This window comes from Chanos chanos, chromosome 14 (assembly GCF_902362185.1).
Source record: "Chanos chanos chromosome 14, fChaCha1.1, whole genome shotgun sequence".
Classification (NCBI taxonomy): Eukaryota; Metazoa; Chordata; class Actinopteri; order Gonorynchiformes; family Chanidae; genus Chanos; species Chanos chanos.
In genome coordinates, this window is record NC_044508.1 from 9,488,023 (window position 1) to 9,511,307 (window position 23,285).

The following is a 23,285-nucleotide window of genomic DNA, read 5'->3' on the forward strand; positions in this document are numbered from 1 at the left end:
CGTTGCGGCAAAAGTAAAGCTGAGCTCTGTTAACACCGCAGACTTCAACAACCAAACTTTCCTGCATCCAGATAAAGAGAAACAGACAGAGTAGGTGTGGTAGTAGGTGTGTTTTAGGGAGATTGAACGCAGGCCCCGCACAGCAACATGCGTTTCGTTTCAGCCTGACGAAGCCCTTAATTCCCTGCAAGAAATTCGTGTCTGTACAAGACTTAAGCATTTCTGCGATTTACATGTTTGAGGTGTATTAATTAAGCGCAAATTAAGCGATTAGTCTGTATAGTAACTGCAAAGTGTTTCGTATAAAACGCTCATTAACAATTTTCACACAGAAAAATTCATATGCTTTAATATGTCTATACTTTAATTTCTGGATTTTAATTGTTAACTGTCAGATAGCGCACTTTTACAATTACATTACGTTAATTAATAACGCACGATTTGTAGTTTGCTGAAACTAAAACAGACAATAAAATGAAGGGCTCCGCGTACCAAATGTAGCCAATACATGAAGTTTAAATACACAGCGGGATTGCATTCCACATTTTAAAACTTATTTAGAGGGAAGTCACTTTCTGACATGGCGTTCCCATACTGAAATTTTTTGTTCAAACGCGCTTCACAGCCTGAATGATCATGTAGTCTATGCTATCTTTTCCTAAACGCGCAAAACAGTTAAGAAACAGTTACGGTAGGCTATATCGACTGATAATACCAAACTATTAACCATCCGTGGACTTGTTGTTTCAAATTAAAACATAAAAAGCCAAAACTATTTGAATCTGAGTTCAGACGTAGAGTTCTACACGAGAAGTAAATTAGTCGGGAGGTGGAATTAGTTTTGATTCACAAAGCTAGACCAGGGACTGTTGTAACACTTTTTGGGATTTTCCCAATAAATCAAAAACCATTTGCACTGGAACAGCCAATTTACTATCTTACAAACTCCAGTGAGTCAACTACTGAAACCATGTATTTAAATGGTTTTATGAAATATGTACAGGTTGCAAAATTGATTTAAATACAGTCACTCCACTGTCCGCCCCATGTGTACAGGGACGGAAATAACGCACTGGTCTTAATTTACTCTAACATAAAGAACTCCTACAAAACAACACCCCTCCCCCACATAGGCAATTCTGACCACCTGTTATGTTAACACCTGCATATAAGCCACAGGTAAAACAGGCTAAACCAGTTCTTAGGGAAGTCAGAATGTGTCCGGAGAATGTGTCCTCTGATGCAGTGCCAGTGCTGGTGCTTAATCTAGCACCAGAGCTGCACTTTTCCACTGAGAAAATACTTGTGCAGTGTCAAAAAGCTAGCATCGGCACAGCACCACAAAATTGCAGGACTCAAAAGTTGGAACTGCTGACTTCAGTGGCTATACAAATAAGAACCGCGCCAGAACCAGTCAGTTCAGCATGCGACGTATTTTGTACATGATGTTCTCTAGAGAGGTAGGAGTAACAAAAAAGTCTGACCAAGATGACGGAGGCTAAAGGCTACATGTCGCATGAAAATATCTACATGATTAAAAGATGTATCAGCAACCATTTGTTTCTACATCAGCACGGGTTGTTGTTTACATATTACATGAACGTAGCCAGAGCGGTAGAAAAAACTCTCTAAACGGTTCTGGTCAGTGCAAATAGACCACTGTGGACCATCATTTAAGCACTCAGACTTTTGAGTAAGGTGACAGGCTTGCTGTTTGCGTGAATTTGCCCCAGGAGCGAAATGTGGTGGGGCAGAATTTGCGTGGTATTTCACTGTGTGGAAGCCTAGCGTCAAAGTCAATTTATAAAAAGTAAGCATAGCAGATGCGTTCTGTCTGCTATGATTTTTTCCCCCATGGAAATTACCCCAACTTTCGCTATGTTATGTTTGGTTCCCAAACCTGTTGAAATGCAGGCCAGTTCTCAAAAGGCACCAAGGCAGAACTGGCTCCGCAGAGGCCTGCTGGTGCAGATAACATACCTGGATGTGTTCTCAAGGGCTGTGCCGAACAGCTAAAGGATGTCTTCACAGACATCTTTAACATCTCCCTTAGTCGAGCAGTAGTGCCCACCTGCCTCAAGAGCACAACCGTCATACCTGTGCCCAAGAGACCCAACCCAGTCTGCATTAGCGACTACTGGGGTGCCTACACCAGACTGATCTTCATCGACTTCAGCCTAGCCTTCAACACTATCATACCATAGCAACTGGTGGAAAGGCTGAGGTCGCTGGAGGTGGATACTGGCACCTGTAATTGGATCTTGGACTTCCTGACACAAATGCAGCAGACAGTCAGAGTCAGCAGCCACACATCAAGCACCATCTCAGTGAGCACAGGCTCACCCCATAGATGGTGCAGCCATGGAGAGGGTCAGTAGCATCAAGTTCTTGGGAGTGCACCTAGTGGACGATCTGTCCTCGACCACTAACACCATGGCCATCGCCAAGAAGGCCCAACAGTGGCTCCATCCCCTCCAGAGGCTCAAGCGGGCCAGCCTACCCATTCCAGCCCTCATCACCTTCTACAGGGGCACCAGTGAAAGTGTTCTGACCTACTGCATCATTGCCTGCTTTGGGAACTGCACAACTTTCGAACAGAAACAGATGAACACGGTTGTGAGAGCAGCAGGGAAAATCATTGGTGTCCCTGTCCCATCCGTGCTGCAGATCTTCAACCAGCGCTGCGTCCCCAAAGCCTCTAGCATCATCATGGACGCTGACCACCCCTCCCACAGCCTTTCCTTCCTGCTATCGGGGAAGAGATACAGAGGCATCCGTACCAGGACCACCAGGCTCCTAAAGAGCTTCATACCCCAGGCTGTGAGGATCATGAACAGTCTTGCCCCCCTCACTGAACCATTAACCCCTCCATAGTACCAGACAGACACAATACATGCTGCTATTCCCCTTCAAATATACTATACAGACACACTGCTATAAAGACATGCTGCTATTCACCTCCAGATGTTTACCAAGACAGCTTACAGTAAATTCCTTTATTGTCATATATACTGCTAGTTTTCTGCATTTCTTGGACACCATGTGTATTGAATAGCACTGCGTATATGTGCTGTGTATATTGTGTTGCACTGTATTGTATTACATTGTATTGTATTGTACTGTATTGTATTGTAGGTTGTTTTAACTCCCTTTTAATTCTCTTTTTAATTTATGTACACTGTTGGTATAGGAGGAACAGTATTTCACTCTTGATTGTAGGCAAGTGCGTGATAAAATGACAATAAAGGATTCTTGTATCTTGTGTCTTGTGTCTTGTATCTTGAATCTTGTAATGCCAATGAGCAAATGTTTTTTCCTTGGCTTAAGCATAAACAGGCCTGCAGCACTGCACCTTAACATTCTGCATTGGTGATGATATCACTAATGTTACAACTAAACAGTGTAAATTTTTAGTCATGGTGGCTGAATCACACTATCACTGTGAAGAATATTCTCTGAGGCAAAGAAGTGTTTATTACTTTATTTGCTGTTTTACAATAAGCTCTTGATAGAAACTAAAAAACATTGTGCACCAGTCAATAACTGATTAATGAAATAATAAATCAATAAAAATTGTGCATTAATTTATATAAAAAACATTCAAATAACAGGGAGGATTAGTTCATTCCCACCTAATGCACAGATAAACACCACCTCTGTGGTCATGACACAAAATCTAAGTGAAGGGTCAAATATGCAACACACACCTGACAAGCCCAAATGCCCGAATGCAAAAGTAAATAAAGATAAAGGAAACACAACAAGGTTGTAATGTGGAAAAGTGGTGCAAAGGTAGTGTGGATTATTGTGTGAGATGTTGCCTAGCGACATGTTTGGCTTGGAGTTGGGCTGCTTGTGAATTGACCTCAATTGGATAAAATCCTGCTCTTTTATCCCTTAGTTCTTGTCCACACATCATACATGGGTTGAGGATGTTATGCAAGAGACTGAAGACTTGGTAAAGGAATGAAGCAGAGGATAGCGTGGGCTAAATTCACTAATGAGGAAGCCAGGATAAGTGCTGCTTAAATATAGACCTACTTAAAGAACAACATTTTGGGGTTGAGCAGTTCTTCTCCCAGATTTCCATGGACAATTCTAAGAGGGCGCAAGTGGAAACAGCTCAGGGTGTAAGCTAACCTATGCAAACAAGTCAAATATTGCAATCATATTCTTATATACATTATTTCAAGTATTATTACATGTATTATTATCTATCAAAAATCGCCACAACACAGAAAATTATTTTACAAAACATTTGCTCTTTTCCTAATTGAAAACATGAAAGAGAAACTGACAAAACAAACAAAAATATAATAATAGAATGAAATGTTTAGACTATTCTTTTCATAAATTATTTTTGACTTTTTTTTTGTTTTGTTTTGTTTTTTACTTTCTGATTTTACAAGAAATCATTAGGATAATGACTCTGATGTATATGTCCCAAACATCAGATTACTTGGGCCAGAGGATGCAGAGAAGGTAGCATTCCATTCTGTTTGATTGGCTGGATTTGAGCCTCCTGACCACTCAAATCCAATGTGTATATCTGGGTGGGAAATTGTACCAGCATCAGGAGAGACAGGAAGGATCACCACTGGCAGTTTAATCTCTGGGTCTGAGGCCAATGGTATATCCAGATGGACCTGAGAGAGAGAGAGAGAGAGAGAGAGAGAGAAGAAAAAAAACTGAGTTTAAAAATGTTCACAATCACCACATAAAAACTGATTGGATTAAAAAACAGAATTACAGTCAGAATGGTCAATACTCAAAATGTAATCTATGTAATACATTAGTAGTAGTAGTAGTAGTAGTAGTAGTAGTACTAGAAGTAGTGGCATTAGTACTAAGAGGAGGAGAAGGCATTCTGTTGTTTTTGTTTTTGTTCTTGTTATAGCCCTTAATTAAACTGACAGACCTATGTTCACATTGTGTATATAATCCTTGTACTGTCAAAAAGGTATTATTTGGCTACATACATAGGCGACATTCTGTGTCATCAGCAAAGAATAATAATGTGTGATTTTCCTCAGCAATCTGAGATATATTTCAAGTCTACATTTTGAATACTTCTTAAAATAAAAGTCAAAAACTTTAAGACATTGAGACAGCAATAGTGTAAACATCACTTTATCACACTTATAAAAGCAATGTTAATGGGCAGCTTCTACTCAGCAATTTGAAAATAAATTGTAAGAATTTTTTTCACTGAGGTTTACAGGTGGTCCCCAACTTACGACGGTTCGACTTACGATTTTTGGACTTTACAATGATGCGAAAGCGACACGCATTCAGTGGAAACTGCACTTCGAATTTTGAATTTTGATCTATTCCCGGGCTAGCGATATGCGGAACGATACTCTCTCGTGATGCTGGGCAGCGGCAGTGGCAGCGGGCCGCAGCTCCCAGTTGTCATGTGAGTGTACTGTCCAGGGACTATTTTATGTGTACGTCTTTATGCGCAGTGATTAAGGATATCATATAGCGTTACGCAGGATATGGGCAGTTGGTTCTGATTTGTCAAGCCGGCTGGTTGATGAGTTGCACCAATAAAAACGTCTCGAGTACGGAATGACGTCGCCCATGTTTATTCATCAAATCGTAACTTTAACACCATTCAGCCACATGATCACAAGGGTAAACAACTGATACTCTACAGTGTACTGTGTTGCCAGCATTTCTGAGCACGTGTAAGGTAGGCTAGGCTGAGCTATGATGTTTGGTAGGTTAGATGTATTGTATTAAATGCAGTTTGGACTTACAATATTTTCGATTTACGATGGGTTTTCGACTTATCAAGACGTAACCCCATCATAAGTCGGGGAGCACCTGTATTTAGTTTATAGATCTTATAACCTTCTTATAATACATACGTGTGTATTCTAATTCTTTTGTAATATTGCATCACATACCACATTTCAAGTTTAAAAAAAAACTAGGATTCTCTGCAGTGATTTTACCAAAAATACCAAACATATTGCTCTCTCGCTAAAATGACAAATTCTTAGGCACATTCGAAACAATGTCGTGCCACTGTGTTTTCAGCATGTCAGTCTTTCAGCGCATGTCTATCATGCTGATGTTAGTGACGGCAACAACTTTAAAACTCATACTAACCTTGAGCCTGTATTCAACTTTGAGAACCCTGCAGTTGAAGATGGAGGCAGTAGTTGGTGGGATTTTCAGCACTTTGGTCACGCTTCGTGCCCCTGCTGGCTCAATACGTTCTCCTTCTTCTTTCAGGAGCTGTTCTGTGTGAACCCTTCTCCTTTTCATGGCAAAGAAACTCTGTTTCTGGTAAAGGCTGTATTTCGGTGCAATGGTACGAGAGCATTTGTTCGTGATGTAAACTTCAAACTTCAAATCCTCTCCTGCCCAGGGAGAATAAAGACTTTTTAAAAGAAGTAAACTTTCAAAAGGTCTAACATGTTCAGAAAGCTGTTTTTTTCTCACCCTTTAAAAACTGCAGAAAGTAACATATTGGTACAAATTGCTCAACTTAATGATTTTGTAGAAATTATAGTCATTTGTCAGGAATTTGACCATGCAATTGCACTTAAATAAACCTTGCACTTGCAGCCTTTCTTACCTATATGATAACCCATCTTCTCTAGCTTTACTTCCATGGAGACACTTCCAGATGTGAATAATTTCATCTTTTTCGTTAAGTCCTCACAGATAGGTAACTAAATGACAAGAGGTGAAACAAGGAATGCTTTTTACAAAATCAGGAGAGCATCATATAACTCATAGAATTAACATGTAGATCCACAGAACTGAAATTATTCAATAAATACCATCAGTGAAGGAATAGTCAGGTCTGGTTTAGGAACATAGTTGAACTTAATTTTGGCTTTGCTTGACATCCGCATTGATCGACATAACTTTGCCTCTAAGAAGTAGACAACTTTTCCATGGGCACCTTTGAAAGAAGCTGGCATGTTCCTGTAAAATGAGCAAATAAATAAACAAATTGGAAAACATTTGGAAAGAACTAACTTTCAGAGCTTGTTCGTATTAAAAAATAAAGAAATAAATAAAAGACTTACTCTTGTGGAATCTGAAAAGTGAAGGGATATGTATGGCATCCAGGTGCTACCTCACTTGGGTCTAAAAAGCAGAGGTAATTTGCATAATGTTAGTCTTTGGTCTTCAGGGAATTGGGCCATGACAGTGTAAAAAAAAAAAAACATAAATAATTGACAACTGTGTCATTCACTCCTGTTTATATTAAGTTTACTAATGTCGTTTTGGAATTCTGAACTTACAAGACCGTCCACTCTCATTCGATAGCAGTGCGTACCCGTCACCTCCTGAAAAAGTAAAAGACATCACCAGTGGTGCTTAACTGGAAGACAAAGATGAATGTCGTTAAAGGTTAGCTGATGTTCTTTTTCGAACAGCTCCACATTACCTCGACCTTCCTGCTCTTGCACGAAGAATTGGACAGACTTGAAGCAAGTCTCTTTGTCATGGTACACTACTGTGCTGTGTTGGCCGTAATGCTCAGTCCATTGGACACTTGCTTTTCCCTTAGCTTTGATTGAGAAAGAGTTGATCTTCGTGTGCTTCGACACTGTCAGATTCACTCGTCCTGAGATGAAATCTCCACTCGTGAACGTGTTGCTGTCATTGATTGCATCGTAAGATACAGATAGATCCTTTATAGAGTCCATTATAGTTTGAAATAAACTGTCCTGAAATAAGCTCAAAATAGTATGAGAAAACGACGTTCGACGATATCTCTTGGTTTTAGCACTGCCGTGCTCTACCTTTTATTCAGTGCAGGTGCCGAAAGATAACACAAGGGTGGAAAAAGGGTGTGCCCAGGTGAGCACGTCGCATGTGACAATACGTAATCTGCAACACAAGTCATGTGAAACGGGGGACTAAGTCCATCTCTTCCACTCTCCGGTTGCAACATTTGTCAATTGTTTATCATTTGTCTTAAGTGCAAAATAGGCTATCTTACAGATAATTATTTTCCACTCTGTCCCGCTTTCACTTATGGGATCACCAACTTGGTACATCTCCCACACGTTATAAACACTTCGCTGCACTTTAGCTAGCTAAAATTTTGACAAAAGGGTACAAGAATAGAATTGATATGTGACAAATCTCTGTGTTTGGTACAACTGTAACAATAACTACATCGTCAACCACTAAATATTACACCATTAAATATTAAACCATGCTTATGAGCTTGGACTAAATTTACACTTGCATTAATTGTCTTCCAGCACCTCTCTAAGATCCAGAGTTTGACTAAAACAGACTGTTTGGGTCAGATCAACACTGAGCAGAGTCCTTCCCCTGGTCACAGCATCCAAAGACTAGAGACACAGTATCTCATTACAAGCACAAATGCCTGAAGAGAACTGAATGGGCTCCAGGTTATATGGTGCTCTAGTCAAACTTGCTTATTTGGTATAATGCTCTTTTACATTTACATTTTACGTCTACATTCATATTTGTCTCACTTAGTGCAAATTGTGTAATAAAATTACTGATCATCAATCCAGAGAATGCATAGGCTTTTAAAGCCTATAAACCTGTTAAACCTGTCATGTTCTTCTCTTTGCAACACTGAGATGAAGTTCTACCCTACAATGGAGTACTAATTATTAGCATCAAAACACAGAATTTTAAGTAATGGTCTATGTTCACTGCAAGCATGACTATTAAATACAGTACTTTGAAGGAGCTGACAGTAAAAATGGCAACTTAAAACGTAAGCTATGTGGTCCATTTTCAATTGGATGCAAAAACTCTGAGTAGAGAGCCTGAAAACCACTTTGAGTGTGTTTCCATCTTAAACTGCTGCTTATGCTTGGGACAGATTGTTCTTGGGATAGGTTGCGTTTTGCTCAGTATATGGTTTGATTCAGGATATGTTCTGTGTGAATCCTCCTCTCTTACTATGCAGCATAGCTCTGCTTCTAGTTAATGCTGTACTTAAGAATATAAACAACAAAAGTCAACTTCTTTCCTTCTCAGGGGTGACACAGACTTTAACAGAGAAGCTTTCTCTGAAATTGACTAACGTGACCAAAAGGAAGTTTACTGGAGCAGAGACAAGATCATTCAGTAAAAAATGCAGAAAACACAGCATTGCAACGATTTGTTACATTAAGTGTCATTGCAGGATTAGCACTACAGGGTACATATAATGCATATGGTATAAAGTTTCTCCAAAACAGAATTAATTTTAATATTATTATAAAACAAATAACTATAACCAAAGCCTCAACTGAATATTTTACTTTTTGCAAGCACCTTGTCAAAGAAGAGTTTGATGGTAACAAGTCCATGTCATCTGGATCAGCCAGTAGAGGATGTAATCCACACTGTCAAATCACAGTTTATTTGTTCCTCTCTTGTGGAACGTTTTGAAACTCAAGGTTTTGAGGAGCTCTCTTTTACCAAACCTGCGATGAAATAGTCTTTGGTCACTTGTCAGATGAACCTAGACTTCAATTTCCATATGAAATAATAATAACAAAAACAAAAGAACAAAAACTTTTTTGTCTTGAAGTAAGCTGAATAAGGCACAAAGAACAAGACAGACACATAGGTGTTGTTTTTGGTTTCAGCAATATGGAATGGGTCATTTACACCTTTATGGTTATATGGCAGGTAAGTTCCTAAGTGTTCCGTACTGGAAAAAGCAATATGGAAACCCACGTGATCATTTTAACTGTGCAGCATGTGACAGTGACTGGAGTGTATTTCGATATCCAACACAGAACTAGCTTACTCTCCCCATATCCCATCTCCATACACCCATTCATAAAATATGACCAAGATCCACAAAATAGTTTATCATCTGTCTGAAGTGTAAAAGAGTTTAACTGACCTATTGATTAATTTGCCTCTTGCATTGCTTATTGGTCATGACCTAAAGAAACACTGCTTGCATAAGAAATGATCAAATGAGATACGTATTGTCAAAGTGACCAAAATCAAAGTGACTGAGAACTTGGGAATTCTGCTCCCAGTTCTAAAGTTCTCTGAATGTTATATAAATATTATTCTAGTCCTAGGGACCCACCGGATAGCACAGCTACTATCTAGCTGAGGCATAATATCTTATTAAATTGATGATGGGTTTGGTGATTACTGTACAGTACTATAAAATGTAGTCAAGTGTTTCTGTGGGATTGGCATGGCAAAACACTGCTACTGTCAAACAAGAATACAGTTTAATAATAATGTCCTGTCATGTTTTAACACCCAGTTAAAGGTTTAGAACTAGATCTTTTTTTTACACTTTATCACCTTTTGGCATAAAGTGATATATCAGCATGTCATGGTTTGAAGGAAGTTCTGGATGCAAGTGCAGGTTTCTCAGTTTTATTTGAAATAAGCAGGACGAAACAAAAGACTTCTGGGAGCTTTCAAGTTCAGGATTCAGACTTCAAAACATATGATCCATTGACAATTCAGTTCCACACAAAGAAAAAAGGGAACACCAGGAGCATTTATACAGAACAGAACAAGACTAGACTAACTAGAAACAGGTGGAACTATTGAGTCACTAACTAAGAAATCAGGAAGTGTATTTGAAATTTAACATAAAATGGCCAGTAGAGGGGGAAAGAGACAACCAGCATGACACCCACACTTCTGACTATCCTGAACAATGGTTCAAACTGGAAAAACTACTGGCACTTTTTATGGAAACACAACAGGCCTAAATTATACAAAAGCAGCTTTTTGGGTAGTGTACTAGTTTTGTTCAGACAAAAGTTCACATTCAAGAGGTATGTCATAGAGCCGGATATTCAGCAACAGTATTGACAGCTCAAATTACACTGCCTAAATAAATGATCATCATATAAAGAAACAGTTTTGCTTTTCTAAAGACATACCGATAGTTTGACTCCCAGTGTTCTTCTTGTGTTTACTTTGCGCCTGTGCTCAACCTGGAGGATTCCAGAGTTGCGCATGGATGTAGTTATACTAGACGGGATGGTCGGTACTTTCATCACGTTTTCCCTGTACTGATGGCTCAATGGTCTCCCATTCCCCTATGTGAATCTTTTTTATGTGGAGTTTTCGCTTCCCTTTTGCAAAGAAACTATGCTTTTCAATCAGGAAATATTTCAGCTTAATTGGATGGGAGGAGTTGTGGACTTCAGCCATAACCTTCAACCCCTTTCCTATGAAGAGAAGATATAGGTCAAATGAGCGTGCTCACAAAAGAAAACAGATAAGCACATGTGTGCAACAGAGGCTTATCTGGACCTCAAATGCACTTATTTTAAGGAGGTTTCAGCTCAGGCTTTTTGTTACATTATGTGCCAAGACTTCTGCAACAGGCGTTGCACAAAATTTTTTAGTTGTGTTCTTGACAAACTGTTTAATCAATATATTTATTTAAAAGTTCCTAAGTTGATGGGTAGTCTAAAAATATTTTACTTTATTCAGGTGGAAGATGTCCCTATGTAGAATTCTGTTGATATGATGCATTGCAACACTTTTTTTCATTTTGTGACAGATGAATGGCAAGTGTCTCTCATTTGGTGTAAGGTAGTTTGGAAACCATGGGATAACTCTTTTCCAGTTTGCTTACCAGGAGGTAATTGGACCTGAAGACACTATTATCTACAGGCTTCATAATGCCCACTCCCACCTAAAGATGAATGCACGAATGCACTTTTTCAGATTTTTTTTTATTATTATTTTATTTTTTTTAAAGTGCTGACCATGTTTGGGACTAAGCATGTGTAAGATCAATGCGAGCAGAAACCCCTTTGGTTTTCTGGATACTTGACGACCTCACTAACAGGCCACAGTATGTGAGGCTGAAGAAGTGCATATTAGACACTGTGGTGAGCGGTGTATAGTGCATAGAACTTATTATCTGACATATACTTATTGTTGGTTGTCTTTTACTCGCCATTCTCTCTTTCTCTATGTACCTGTTCATTCTGCTGCTGCAAAAAAAAATTCTCCTCTTGAATAATCTCCTACTCTCTGCTCTGAATAAAGGTTACCTTACCTTATCTTAAAAACCCCGACAGACACTATGGACAAAGAGTAGGTCAAAAGGAAAGCACATCACCATAAATCCATAAAGTCAACAAAAGTGACAAATCACAATATCATGTGATGTATCACAATATGTCTCATTATGTAATCATATATTTCAGTACATCAGATTAATTGTTATATATTAACATGCTCATCATGAATTTGATTAGCTGAATGAAATGTGTAAGTTTGGTGTGTGTGTGTGTGTGGGGGGGGGGGGTTCATACACTTACAGAAATTATTCACTAAAGCTATATTTTCACGTGATAAAACCCCAGTGTAATCATGTAATCACAACAGAATAATTTTATATTGGATTTCAAAGTCATACTGAGTCATCCATATGAGTTAATGAGTTTATTTAACTGATATATTAAAATGAGAATCGACATCTTGGAAGGGTGTTTTATGATTTTCAAATTTAAGATTAATTGAGCTATTTCACCAGATAGAACTCTTTTATGATTCAAAAAATCATGTGGTGGCCTCTGATTCTATTGGAAATTAGAAACGAGTTCATTAGAAATTAGTACAATTTCACTTTAATTATAGTGAATATTTACCATACTGTAGGCACCCAGAATTCCATTTGAAGCAACAATTTTTGTCAGTTAGTGCATGCATTCTGTAAATAACTACATTTGTATTTGCTCTGCTATAATTAGTTTGATGATGTACGTGTAAGTTGCCTTTAGTATCCATTATAATTGATTGAAGTATAAAGATAAATCAAATCAGTCACAAGTAAGAAAAACTCTAAAATGAACTCTGATTTAAAATGTTCACAATCCCCCTAGTCAACAGGGCAGTCAATGTGTTGATCATGGTTCTGTTGCTGTGACAACATAGGTCCTTGCTATGGCAGTGGGGTCAGAGAGAGGAGAGGGGCTCTTGCACTTTGACCACTACAGAGGAGGCACTGAATGAAGTGAAGATGGACTGGTGCACAAAAAGGAATTACATAAAGCGTATAAGGGAATGGCTATCTTTCCTCTTTGTTTCAGTTATACCTGTGTCTACGTCAATGATCATACATAGTGCTGTCAAGACCCCAGAAGTCGTATTTGATTGGTTGGGTATAGTTATATGGTTTTCATGGTTGTACTGCGTTCTTGAAAATGTTAACTGCATTTGCTAAAAGTAATAATTAAATTATTTTAACGACAACATTTTTTTCAATATCTAATAGGTCTGTACATTGCTAGGAACAGTAGCTGTTTTGTAATTAATTAAAAAAAAAAAAAAAGCCCAAACTTTTTTCAATCATTATTGAAAGTTGTGATGTAATCATGGGTTAGACATTATATATTATCATATAAATTGGGTTAGATCTCTATAATGTCCACTGAAAGGAAAATAAGAAATTCATATCAGTGCACATTTTTGCAGAATCCAGCACGTATCGACGGGCTCTTTTGCTACTCTCTCCACATATCCAAGCCACTCAAATATTTCCGTTTAGACCAGCGTTTTTGTCCAGTATTGCAGTATTGTAGTGTACTATCCGTCGTTTTGTAGTTGGAATCTGTGTTTGCCAAGTCCATACGACGGCAACAGATTTAATGGAGATTTCAGAACACAACACTTATTTACATCGAAGGAAACACATTTAAAAGTGGACATTTCATATTTGGCCAAAATACTACAGAGGCTGCAAAAGTTACTGAGATCCAATCTTTGTGGGTTAAAGCTAAAGGGAAAGACAATGGGCTGTGCAGTATGATTATGTCATGAAAACATCCAGAGATAAAGAGTATGTATGTTTCACGGGAGCAGTTTATTGCTTATGAAGGCCAAGGTCATGGTAAGATATGCAAGATGTGTGTATTTACATATACATATACACAACAAAACTGCCCCATTCATAGACAACTGATAGTGTTTTAAGGCTCATGAAAAAACGTAGAGTCATCCTGGTGTGGTTTTTCAGCTTCTTCACCCCAGGAAGCCATGTTTACCTTTTTACCCTCCAAATTTCTGAATAGTAAGTCAGAGCACCTGAAGCTCCACAGATAATTATCCAATAAATAAAACAGAGGGAACTATAGATGAACCTCACTTTTGCAATCACAAAAGGCTTTCTTGTTAGGGACATGCCAGCATCATTCTAAGGCTCTGAAGGCAAGATTGTATTTTCCTTGGAGGCAAAACTGTACAGATCAATGTAGATTTCTGGCAGAGCCAAATCTGAATTCACTTACATACCAAAAGCAAATCTCACCAGTCCTGATGGTAGCACAATATTTGAGCTCATATTTAAGCTGGGATTCACAGTATCTTGCATTTGGACATCTGTTAAGTCACAACTATGCAGTTACATTATATTATGTCTCATTTAAGTTTCACAAAATGGACCTGAGGACAAGAAGATGAAAGTCTTCACTTCCGGAAGTGTTTCTATGTGTATGGAGACAGTGGATTACTATTTTGGTAAACCCTCATTTCTACACGTACCAACTGTTTTCTGAATAGCAAAGGGACAATGTAGTGTTGCTCAGTCTTTGATAGAAATATATTGTCTGTACTATGGCGTAGACACCACTGAGAATTTGAAGGCCAAACACCCTGGATGGGGTGTGGGATCAGTTCTTGACTGACGGCAACTCAAAATAAACCATATCAGAGCACAACACCTGTGTGGCACACACTGTGACTCAGTAACGGACAGACATTTGAAGAATACGCTCCTGACAAGGATGCACTCACCCTTTGAGACTGATACCTACCATTTTAATGACATTTGACAAATACCAAAATTATCTACATAATTTAACTTGCAATAATCAGATTACAGGTTGAGTTGGGTAACTGAATAGCTTGGTTCAAATGTCCAGGTAAAAGTACTAAATATGCACCAGTCCAAAATCTTCTTTCAGGGACCAAAATGGTTAGGTCTGTGCTTAATGCCTTTTTCCAAATTAGATCTCCGGGGGTTTTTATCTAGTCGAAGTGAGTGTTTAATGCCCTCTAAAACTGTACTCACATTCCTGTCCTATGCTGGCAATCCAATGTTTTAATGGGAGATAGAATTACAGTGAGGGGGAGGGAGGTAGAATCGAATGAGAGAGAATACAGTAAGGAAGCCATAGTGGCAATGATCGCATACGTAATGTGTTACAGCGATTGTATTAAACAATAAAGAGCATAATTATAGGTTAATACCAGTATAGGAAGCATACTAATCAGGAGATACAAAATTGTATTAAGAAGCTGTAAAGTCATTTATACAGCCATATTTTAAATATAAATATAAACAGAGCTAACTGAGTCTTCAAACATTGTCAGGATGACAAAAAAGTTGTTAAATTTCTGCAAACTGAATTTCTTTGTTTGTGGTGACCAGGCTCAAACTAGAAAAATGTGAATGTTCTTATTTTTATTTTATCGTGTGTAGATTTAAGGTCTCAAACGTGTTGCAATCCAGAGATCGGATTTTCCCACTCTCAGCAAATATATAAGGAAAACAGAACGCATGAAGCTGACTTTTGTACATTCTGAAATAGTTCTTGACAACCTCTTAGTATTAAAAAGTCAGCAAGATCACTTTTAAAAGCTTTTTACAAGATTTACTTTCCAAAACCCTTGTCACTGTAAACTGCCAAGTTGTACTACCATCATCACAATTTAAGGTCTGTCTTTTATACCTCTGCATGTTCATGTTCATATAATTATGTTTTTGACACCTTTTAACGGTATACTCAGAGTTACCGTATTGCTAACACTACTAATACTACTGATTAATGCCTCAGATGAAATAAATTTGAAACATGGTTATTCACTTTTGTTGCTCACAGACAGTATTCTATGACATGCTTCAACAAGCTTAGGGAGGAGAGGTGCGTGACAATTATGTGGAAGCCTGGCATTGTCCAGAGAGACTTCACAGAGCCATCTTGGCTATTGGTAGAGGTGTGTGCACGTACGCACACATGCATGCCCGCCCCCACACACAAACACACACAAACAACAAAACAGTTTTATCATAATGTATTATTATTTGTTTAAATGATTATTTTTTAACACTTTCCAGACATCTCATATGCATTTAATACAGATCTCAAATTATGGAAGCAAGAACTACAAATGCTAGAATGTGCAATGGAAGCACTGGTACAAAGACCCTTTTCTGAAATACTTTCAGATCAGAAGTTTTCCAACACAGTGAAATAGTCATGTTCAAAGCTGAGTATTTGTTAAAAAATAAATGTAAAACTTTAGTTCTTACAAAAAAAGACAAGTATTTACCATTTAAATTTTTAGAAGAAACCTGCCACAGTAGACTGCAGCAAGGCGTGCAGCAAGGCAATACTGAGATTAAAGCACATGAAATAATCAAATTAATGAGAAGGAATGTATTCTTTCAAGATAGAATTTGAAAAGAGATAAAATCAGTGTAATGTTTTAGGTCAAATAAAAATCCAATGGCAAAAAAAAAAAAAATCAACAGATTCATTGCACACAAAAAGTAATGCCAACATTTTAAAACTTCTTGAGAAAACTGAGGTTCACACCCCACGAACTTAAAACACAAGTGGTACAATTCATCTTAGTATGAGTTCATAAAATGTAAACATGAGAGATTATAAACGTTTGGTAACAACTAACAACACAATATGAGTGTTTGATAAGCGTTATTAGGAAAAGTTCAGAGATAAATCGAGGGCATCCCTCGAGACCTGGGTTTAAAAAAAGGTACATTCCTTTAAATGTGCTGCCACAACTACTAGTACTACTACCAGTAATAATAATGATAATAATAATAATAATAATGACAAGAGGTGTTAAAAAACAAGGGTTTTAACTACTGCAAAATAGCATTAGTACACCACCTTTACCACATTTTTGCTTCATAACACACAGCATAAATGTCAGATACTGCCACACCCTGAAAATAGTGTTCTGCATTATTACATTCTGCAAAAAGAGTATTCCATTTCCTTTACTTCCTTTACTCTTTTCCTTTTTTACACTCTGTAACATTTTCTTCTTACAACATTTAAATTGTACTTATGAACAACACATCCAGTCTACACAAACTATTTGATCCCCTTTGTTTTAGAATGTAACACGACCTACTACTTCCTCTAACATAACAATGACAATGCATAACTGAGAATTAAAACAAGAAGCAATTTGTCAACTAATTGAAATATCGACCTAAAACACAGCAAACTGTAGGGTCCTAGAAACGAAAACATCTGTAAAATCTCTTTAAAATCTCTTTAAAAAAAAAAAGCCTTCGGGTGAACTTGTAAGAGTTCCTAGTTGAAAACTATTACTAATCTTTGTGTTCAAAGGTCAAAATTTCCCATAAAGGAAAGTGATAAATAGCAAAGTCATTTGTAACGTATTAGAAAGTCCTTGCAACATACTAAAACCACAAAAAAAAAAAAAAGTGCTTAAAAAAAAGAGAGAGAGAGAGACACTCATCAGAGGTTGTGCGTTTTGTTTTGTTTTTTTTCAGTAGATTCAAGTGGATCTGACTATATAATGTAAAAATGTTTACAAAAGAAGAAAATATAGTGCCTAAAACCTGATTCAGAATTCAGACGATCTGTCTCTTTACATGAAAACAAAGGAGAAAGAGAGTGCATCTTTTCCTGCCACTGTGAGATGTACTTTATATAGACTATATACCTCTACAAAAATATAATATAAATAACATGCAGCTCATTAATTTAAAAAAAAACCTCAATGACCTAGAAGAGTCACATGATAGTTACGTAACAATAAGGTTATCAGTGGTGAGGTAATGCACTGAAGATCTTGCGGAATGGGTCTTAAGAAGATCAGCACACACAAGAAAAACCTCTGTATGACATTCACCTTCAGACGCTTTCTTTTTTTTCTTTTTTGTAAAGAATTATGTTCCTTTCATCACAGACTGATATGCTGGAGGCGGATATGTTGGAAATGAGGTTGGCGGTTGAAAGACTTGAGGTGGAGAGACTTGAGGTGGATAGACTTGAGGCTGATTTGCTGCAGGCTGATACACAGGGGCACTGCACAGCACGATGAAGAAGAGCGTCTCAAGATTAGAGGCCCCACCTGAAATACTAAGACTCACCTAATGAAGCACAACAGAAAACAAGAGACAAGACATACGTTAGCACTGAGAAGATTCTGCTTTTATACTGTGTGTTTCTTAGAGACTAAATCAGGGGCAGTCCCTAACCAAAAGTCATTCCAGCCTGAGGAGTGTGCGCGCAAGCACACACACACACACGCGCACACACACACACACACACACACACACACACACACACACACACACACACACACACACACACACACACACACACACAAATGATCAAATCATTATCTTATTTAGAGAAACATTTACCAAACCAACTGCAATTGCCTACACCAACGTACTAAATTTACAAACTTTTAAATAATTTAGCAAATTTATTGTGTTGATCTTGATACAAAAAGCTCAGGTAATCCCTTAACAGTGACACATGCCACAATGGAAATTTTAAGTAAAATTTTCAATATAAAAAAAAAAAACCTGCTGATGAATAATAACATTATGGGGTTATAAGGTTATGAAATGCAAGTAAGGGCATGCGAAGCCACAGTATCTTGCTCATTGATGGGCACATGCCAGCTATGTGTAAAAGGCAACATAACAGAGCCAATAAGAACAGAAAGCTTATGCCATAGAAGACCTTGACGCTGCAATGAGAGCTGTCCTATCATTTCTTTTGAATTTCCTGAGTTGGTGTTTTCCCTGCTAATTAAAACTGCACATCATACTTCTAAAAGAAAATTTACAGAAGAATTGTGTCTTGGTACAAAAGGTGAGGGATTTTTTTTTCTTCTACCACAAAAATAAACACCAGCAATGTTTACTGTAGAACAGATGGACTAATCTGGCACACTTAAAACTGAGAATTCTTCATTGCCATGGCTTAACCATACTGTTTCTGGGACTGTAAAGCATAATTGTTCATTAAAGTACAATATACCTAGATAAGCAGAAATGTATTTGCATTCTGGACCTTTACAGAGCTGGTGATAAACTTATTTTTCATTTCTTAAGCAATCAGATTGTACTAGTGTACACTGGCTGCAGCTGCAACAGAATGAGTGTGACATAGTTCTGCTCACTGAGGTATATATACCGCTCTACCATTATCTCTTAAACTAGTCAATGTACATCAACAGTAAATAGATCCTGGTATTAAGTGTACTGATCCTCTGGATCTTACCATCACAGAGTATTCCACCTCAAGAATCTGGCAGTTGGTAATTGTCTGAGGTGCATCATCTGGGATTTGAAGCATCATCTCACAATAGACATCAGTGGTGTAAGGGTTCACAGCCTGGCCATAAGTTTGAACCAGTTGTCTAGGCACACATCTCCTCTGACGTTTGTTGAGGGTGTAAAATGATTGTTTCTGAATCAGGCAGGCCTTTGGAGTGACAGTGCGACTGGAGGCATTGTCAATTTGCATTATGATTTTCAACATCTCTCCTACAAAGCAAAAAAAACCAAAAACAAAAGGCATACAATTTTTATGAACATTTGCACAGAGGGACTAAAATATTCAGTGAACATACAGGAATGTGTAACAATTTGACAACTGTGTGTATACATGTGTGGGCATACATATATATATATATATATATATATATATATATATATATATATATATATATATACACATATACATATATATATATATATATATAATGTAAGGGATGTGCAGAGAGCCCAGTATTTGTATTTGTATCTGTATCTGTATTTGTTAAGGCAGCAAAATTAATTTGTATTTGTATTTGAACAAAAGTGGAAATGGATGTAACAATCCTGTTTTTGTTTTTATTACACTTTTAGGATATTAACGTGTTAATATAAATGTTCTTCAATAAACTAGTATAATAACACTTAAATGTAACATTGGTTTATGGTTTTCATTAACCCAGCAATACACATGTATGACCATAAACATCACTGAAAGGAAAATCATTTTAAAACTAACGTTCAGTTCCTAATCCACACTCAAGCCAATAAACTACTAAACAACTAATAAATACCTATGTGAACATTGTGAACCCCGCCACTACCCGCCCTAACTGGTGGACGCAACCGTGACACACAGGCTGACTGAGCAGTGAGCTCAGCGTGTAGGTGAACTAGCAAGGAACTACACTGCCAGAGCTAACATAGGCTAATCTCCTACGTGGAGCATCGAGTGAAGTTATACTTTTAGCATAGGTTTCACAAATAATGAAATAGGCCTACTTAATCCTTTAGCACATCAGCACCACATTATCATAAGTATCGGGACTTCGAAAAGACAAAAACTATCTATTCCAAAGAAAGAGCCACACGGACTTGGAGGAAACTGCATCGAGAATAAAGTCATAATTTTACAAGATAAAAGTAATAATATTACGAGGATATAGTTGTAATTTTAGGCCATGTGTTCTTTTAGAGTGGACATATCAAAAGAGCATCCTGCCGCCTGCGTTAAAATAAGGAAAGTGGAGCATCTTGTGAAGTTGTACTTTAGTGTAGGTTTCACCAATAATGAAATACTTGATCTTCTGGCACATCAGTGCAGCAGGTTGCTCTTCTGAAATTACGGCTTTATTCTCATAACATTACAACTTTATTCTCTTAAAATTATGACCTTTTTCTCAAAATCAAAATTTCCTCCCCTAAATATTGCCCTAATACTCCACCATAATGAGGAGCACCAGCTATTTGACATGTTTTTTTTTTTCTTCCCTAAAACAAATCATTTTTAAAATATTTGTATGAAACAAATATACGCAAAAACTCACTATTTGTGCTTTGCCAAATACTGTATTTAGATTAGGCTCCACCCCTAATATATCTGCCGGTCATCAGATACCCTGCTGGAGTAATAAGCTGGCCAAAGGAAAAGATAGAAGTCACTGACATCAAGACAAGAAAGCTCCTTACAGTGCATGGAGGATTTCACCCCAAATCTAGGATCCTGAGACTGTACACTAAGCGGAATGAAGGAGGCTGAGGACTGGTGAGCATCAGAGCCACTATCCAGGATGAAACAGCAAAGATCCAAAACTACATCAAGAAGATGGCCCCAAGTGGTGAAGTGCTTAGTGAATACCTCAGGCAGCAGAAACCTCTGAAGGAAGAAGAACAGGAGCAGAAACCATCATGGAAGGATAAGCCCCTGCATGGAAATCCTACAAGTGGCTGGACAAGGCTGGATTGAAGGACAGCACAGAGGCACTGATCATGGCAGCACAGGAACAGGCCAAGAGGCCAAGGTCTACCATACCAGGCAGGGCCCCAGGTGTAGGCTGTGCAAAGACGCCCCTGAGACAATCCAGCAGAGCAGGGTGTAAGACACCTACAGGCAGGGCATACAAGGAACGGCATAACCAAGTGGCTGACATAGTATACAGAAACATCTGTGCCGAGTATGAACTGGAAGTCCCATGGTCAAAATGGGAAACACCCCCGAAGGTGGTGGAGAACGAACGGGCTAAGATCCTCTGGGACTTTGAGAAACAGACTGACAAGCTGGTTATGGCTAATCAACTGGACATAGTAGTGGTGGACAGGCAGAAGAAGAAAGCTGTAGTGATAAGACATAGCAGTCCCAAGCGACAACAACATCAGGAAGATGGAACACGAGAAGCTCAAAAAATACCAAGGGCTAAAAGAAGGGCTGTGTGTGTGTGCGCATAAATATATTTGAGTGTGTGTGTCATGTGTGTGTATTGTATATATTGTACAGACAGATATTTTGTTTGTTTGTTTATTTTGAGTTTGTATTTGCATATGAATGGAACTTTACCTGGAACAAAGCCTTTTCTCTCGAGCCTGGTGTTCACTGAGATGGGTCCTGACGCGCACCACAAACAGCATACTGTCTTACTGTTCGACGCCGTAAGCGGTGCCTAAAATACAACAATAACAGCATTGCGATCCTAATCAAACTAGGTCCGTTTCATGCATGCACTGATAACACAGTGTAGGTACAGAACCATTGTATCTATCTTGTTCACGTATAAAATGCATCTAAAAATAAGTTACGTGTCTTACCAGTAGCTCTGGGCGATTGAAATTGGTATGGTTTTCAAACTTGACTTCAGTTTCGAAGTGTTTGGCCATGTGCCATGGTCTATGTATTTCAACCATCAAAGTATAGAGTACACGGCCATTAACTCCTTTGAAGGATGGCGGAAAATCCCTGTTGCGTGAGATACAAAACAAGTTAGCTACTTAAAAATCACGACTTATAACACATCAGCCTCGATGCTCTGAATATGGGTGAGGTTGCTCTACTACATACCCATGTGGGATCTGAACTGAGAAGGGATACACATGAACTCCAACTGGGAGTCTAGAAGGACCAGTTGCTGGAAAACAAACATTTTATATGAGGAGCTTCCTGAAAACATCAGCGCAAAACCTCTACGCCAACGAAGCACGTTGAAAAGCAAATCAACATAAATGTCAACACCATACCATTGTTTTCTTGCAGCAGAGCATGTTTGAATTTGAAGAATTCCAGTCTGGCTGAGTGGACTTGTGTACGTGTGCGTCCTTTTCTCCCTCTGCGTCGTGTCGTCCATGAAACCTTTGCACCTCCTTCAAGGCAAAGAGTTATCGAATGTACTTTGGTATCTTTTGTAAGCTCAAACTGTATCTGACCAGACAGAACGTCGCCACTTGAGAAGCTGGCTCTCGGATTTAAAGCGTTAAAATTTATTGTAAAATTTTTAAACGTCTCTCCAAACATGTCCAACAGTTAAAGTGAACCAAAGACTGTACAGTGTGGTCCTATGAAAATATGTCAGAATGTGTGCAAATCCACGTCCTCTGTAAGGAATATTCAGGCTTTTTGTTTTATTCTTTTGCCCTGTTCTTGCTCAGTACGGCACAGATACATTCTGGGTGTGTACTGACGATTCGCAGCTGCGCAGTGGGATCCTTATTGGAAGAAAATAGTGGTGGGCCTGTCGATTCATTTTAATGAACCGATTCTTTCGAACAGTACGAGAAACTGAACCGAGGTTTTTAGGGTTTTCGAGTTTTGATTCTTTTGCACTTCCGGTACGTTTAGTCACTCTATTCTTCAGTTTATGGTACTCGCCGAAGCTTTAAGTAGAATGGAAAAGGCCTTGTACAAATCTAATATTGATAAAATAAGTACCCAAACATTGTACAATTTCAATAATGCTGTTTATTTCTTTGCTAATGTTCCCTTTATATTTAATTTTCAAAATGGCAAAATAAA

The 23,285-nt window shown here is 38.1% G+C and overlaps 2 protein-coding genes across 2 annotated transcripts; both read right to left on the reverse strand.

The window, feature by feature from the left end:
* Positions 1-4,415: 4,415 nt before the first annotated feature.
* Positions 4,416-7,676, reverse strand: LOC115827941 (arrestin domain-containing protein 3-like). The gene is made up of 7 exons (XM_030791836.1): positions 7,415-7,676; positions 7,269-7,313; positions 7,050-7,110; positions 6,798-6,945; positions 6,590-6,686; positions 6,118-6,371; positions 4,416-4,646 (listed from the first exon to the last, which is right to left on the reverse strand). Exons 1-7 carry the CDS (start codon positions 7,674-7,676, stop codon positions 4,416-4,418), a joined length of 1,098 nt encoding a protein of 365 aa, XP_030647696.1.
* Positions 7,677-17,899: 10,223 nt separating this feature from the next.
* LOC115827944 (arrestin domain-containing protein 3-like) lies at positions 17,900-22,787 on the reverse strand. The gene is made up of 7 exons (XM_030791838.1): positions 22,514-22,787; positions 22,338-22,404; positions 22,088-22,235; positions 21,318-21,389; positions 20,948-21,161; positions 19,251-19,516; positions 17,900-18,103 (listed from the first exon to the last, which is right to left on the reverse strand). The coding sequence occupies exons 1-7, from the start codon at positions 22,785-22,787 to the stop codon at positions 17,900-17,902; spliced, it is 1,245 nt and encodes a 414-aa protein (XP_030647698.1).
* Between the last annotated feature and the right edge of the window lie 498 nt (positions 22,788-23,285).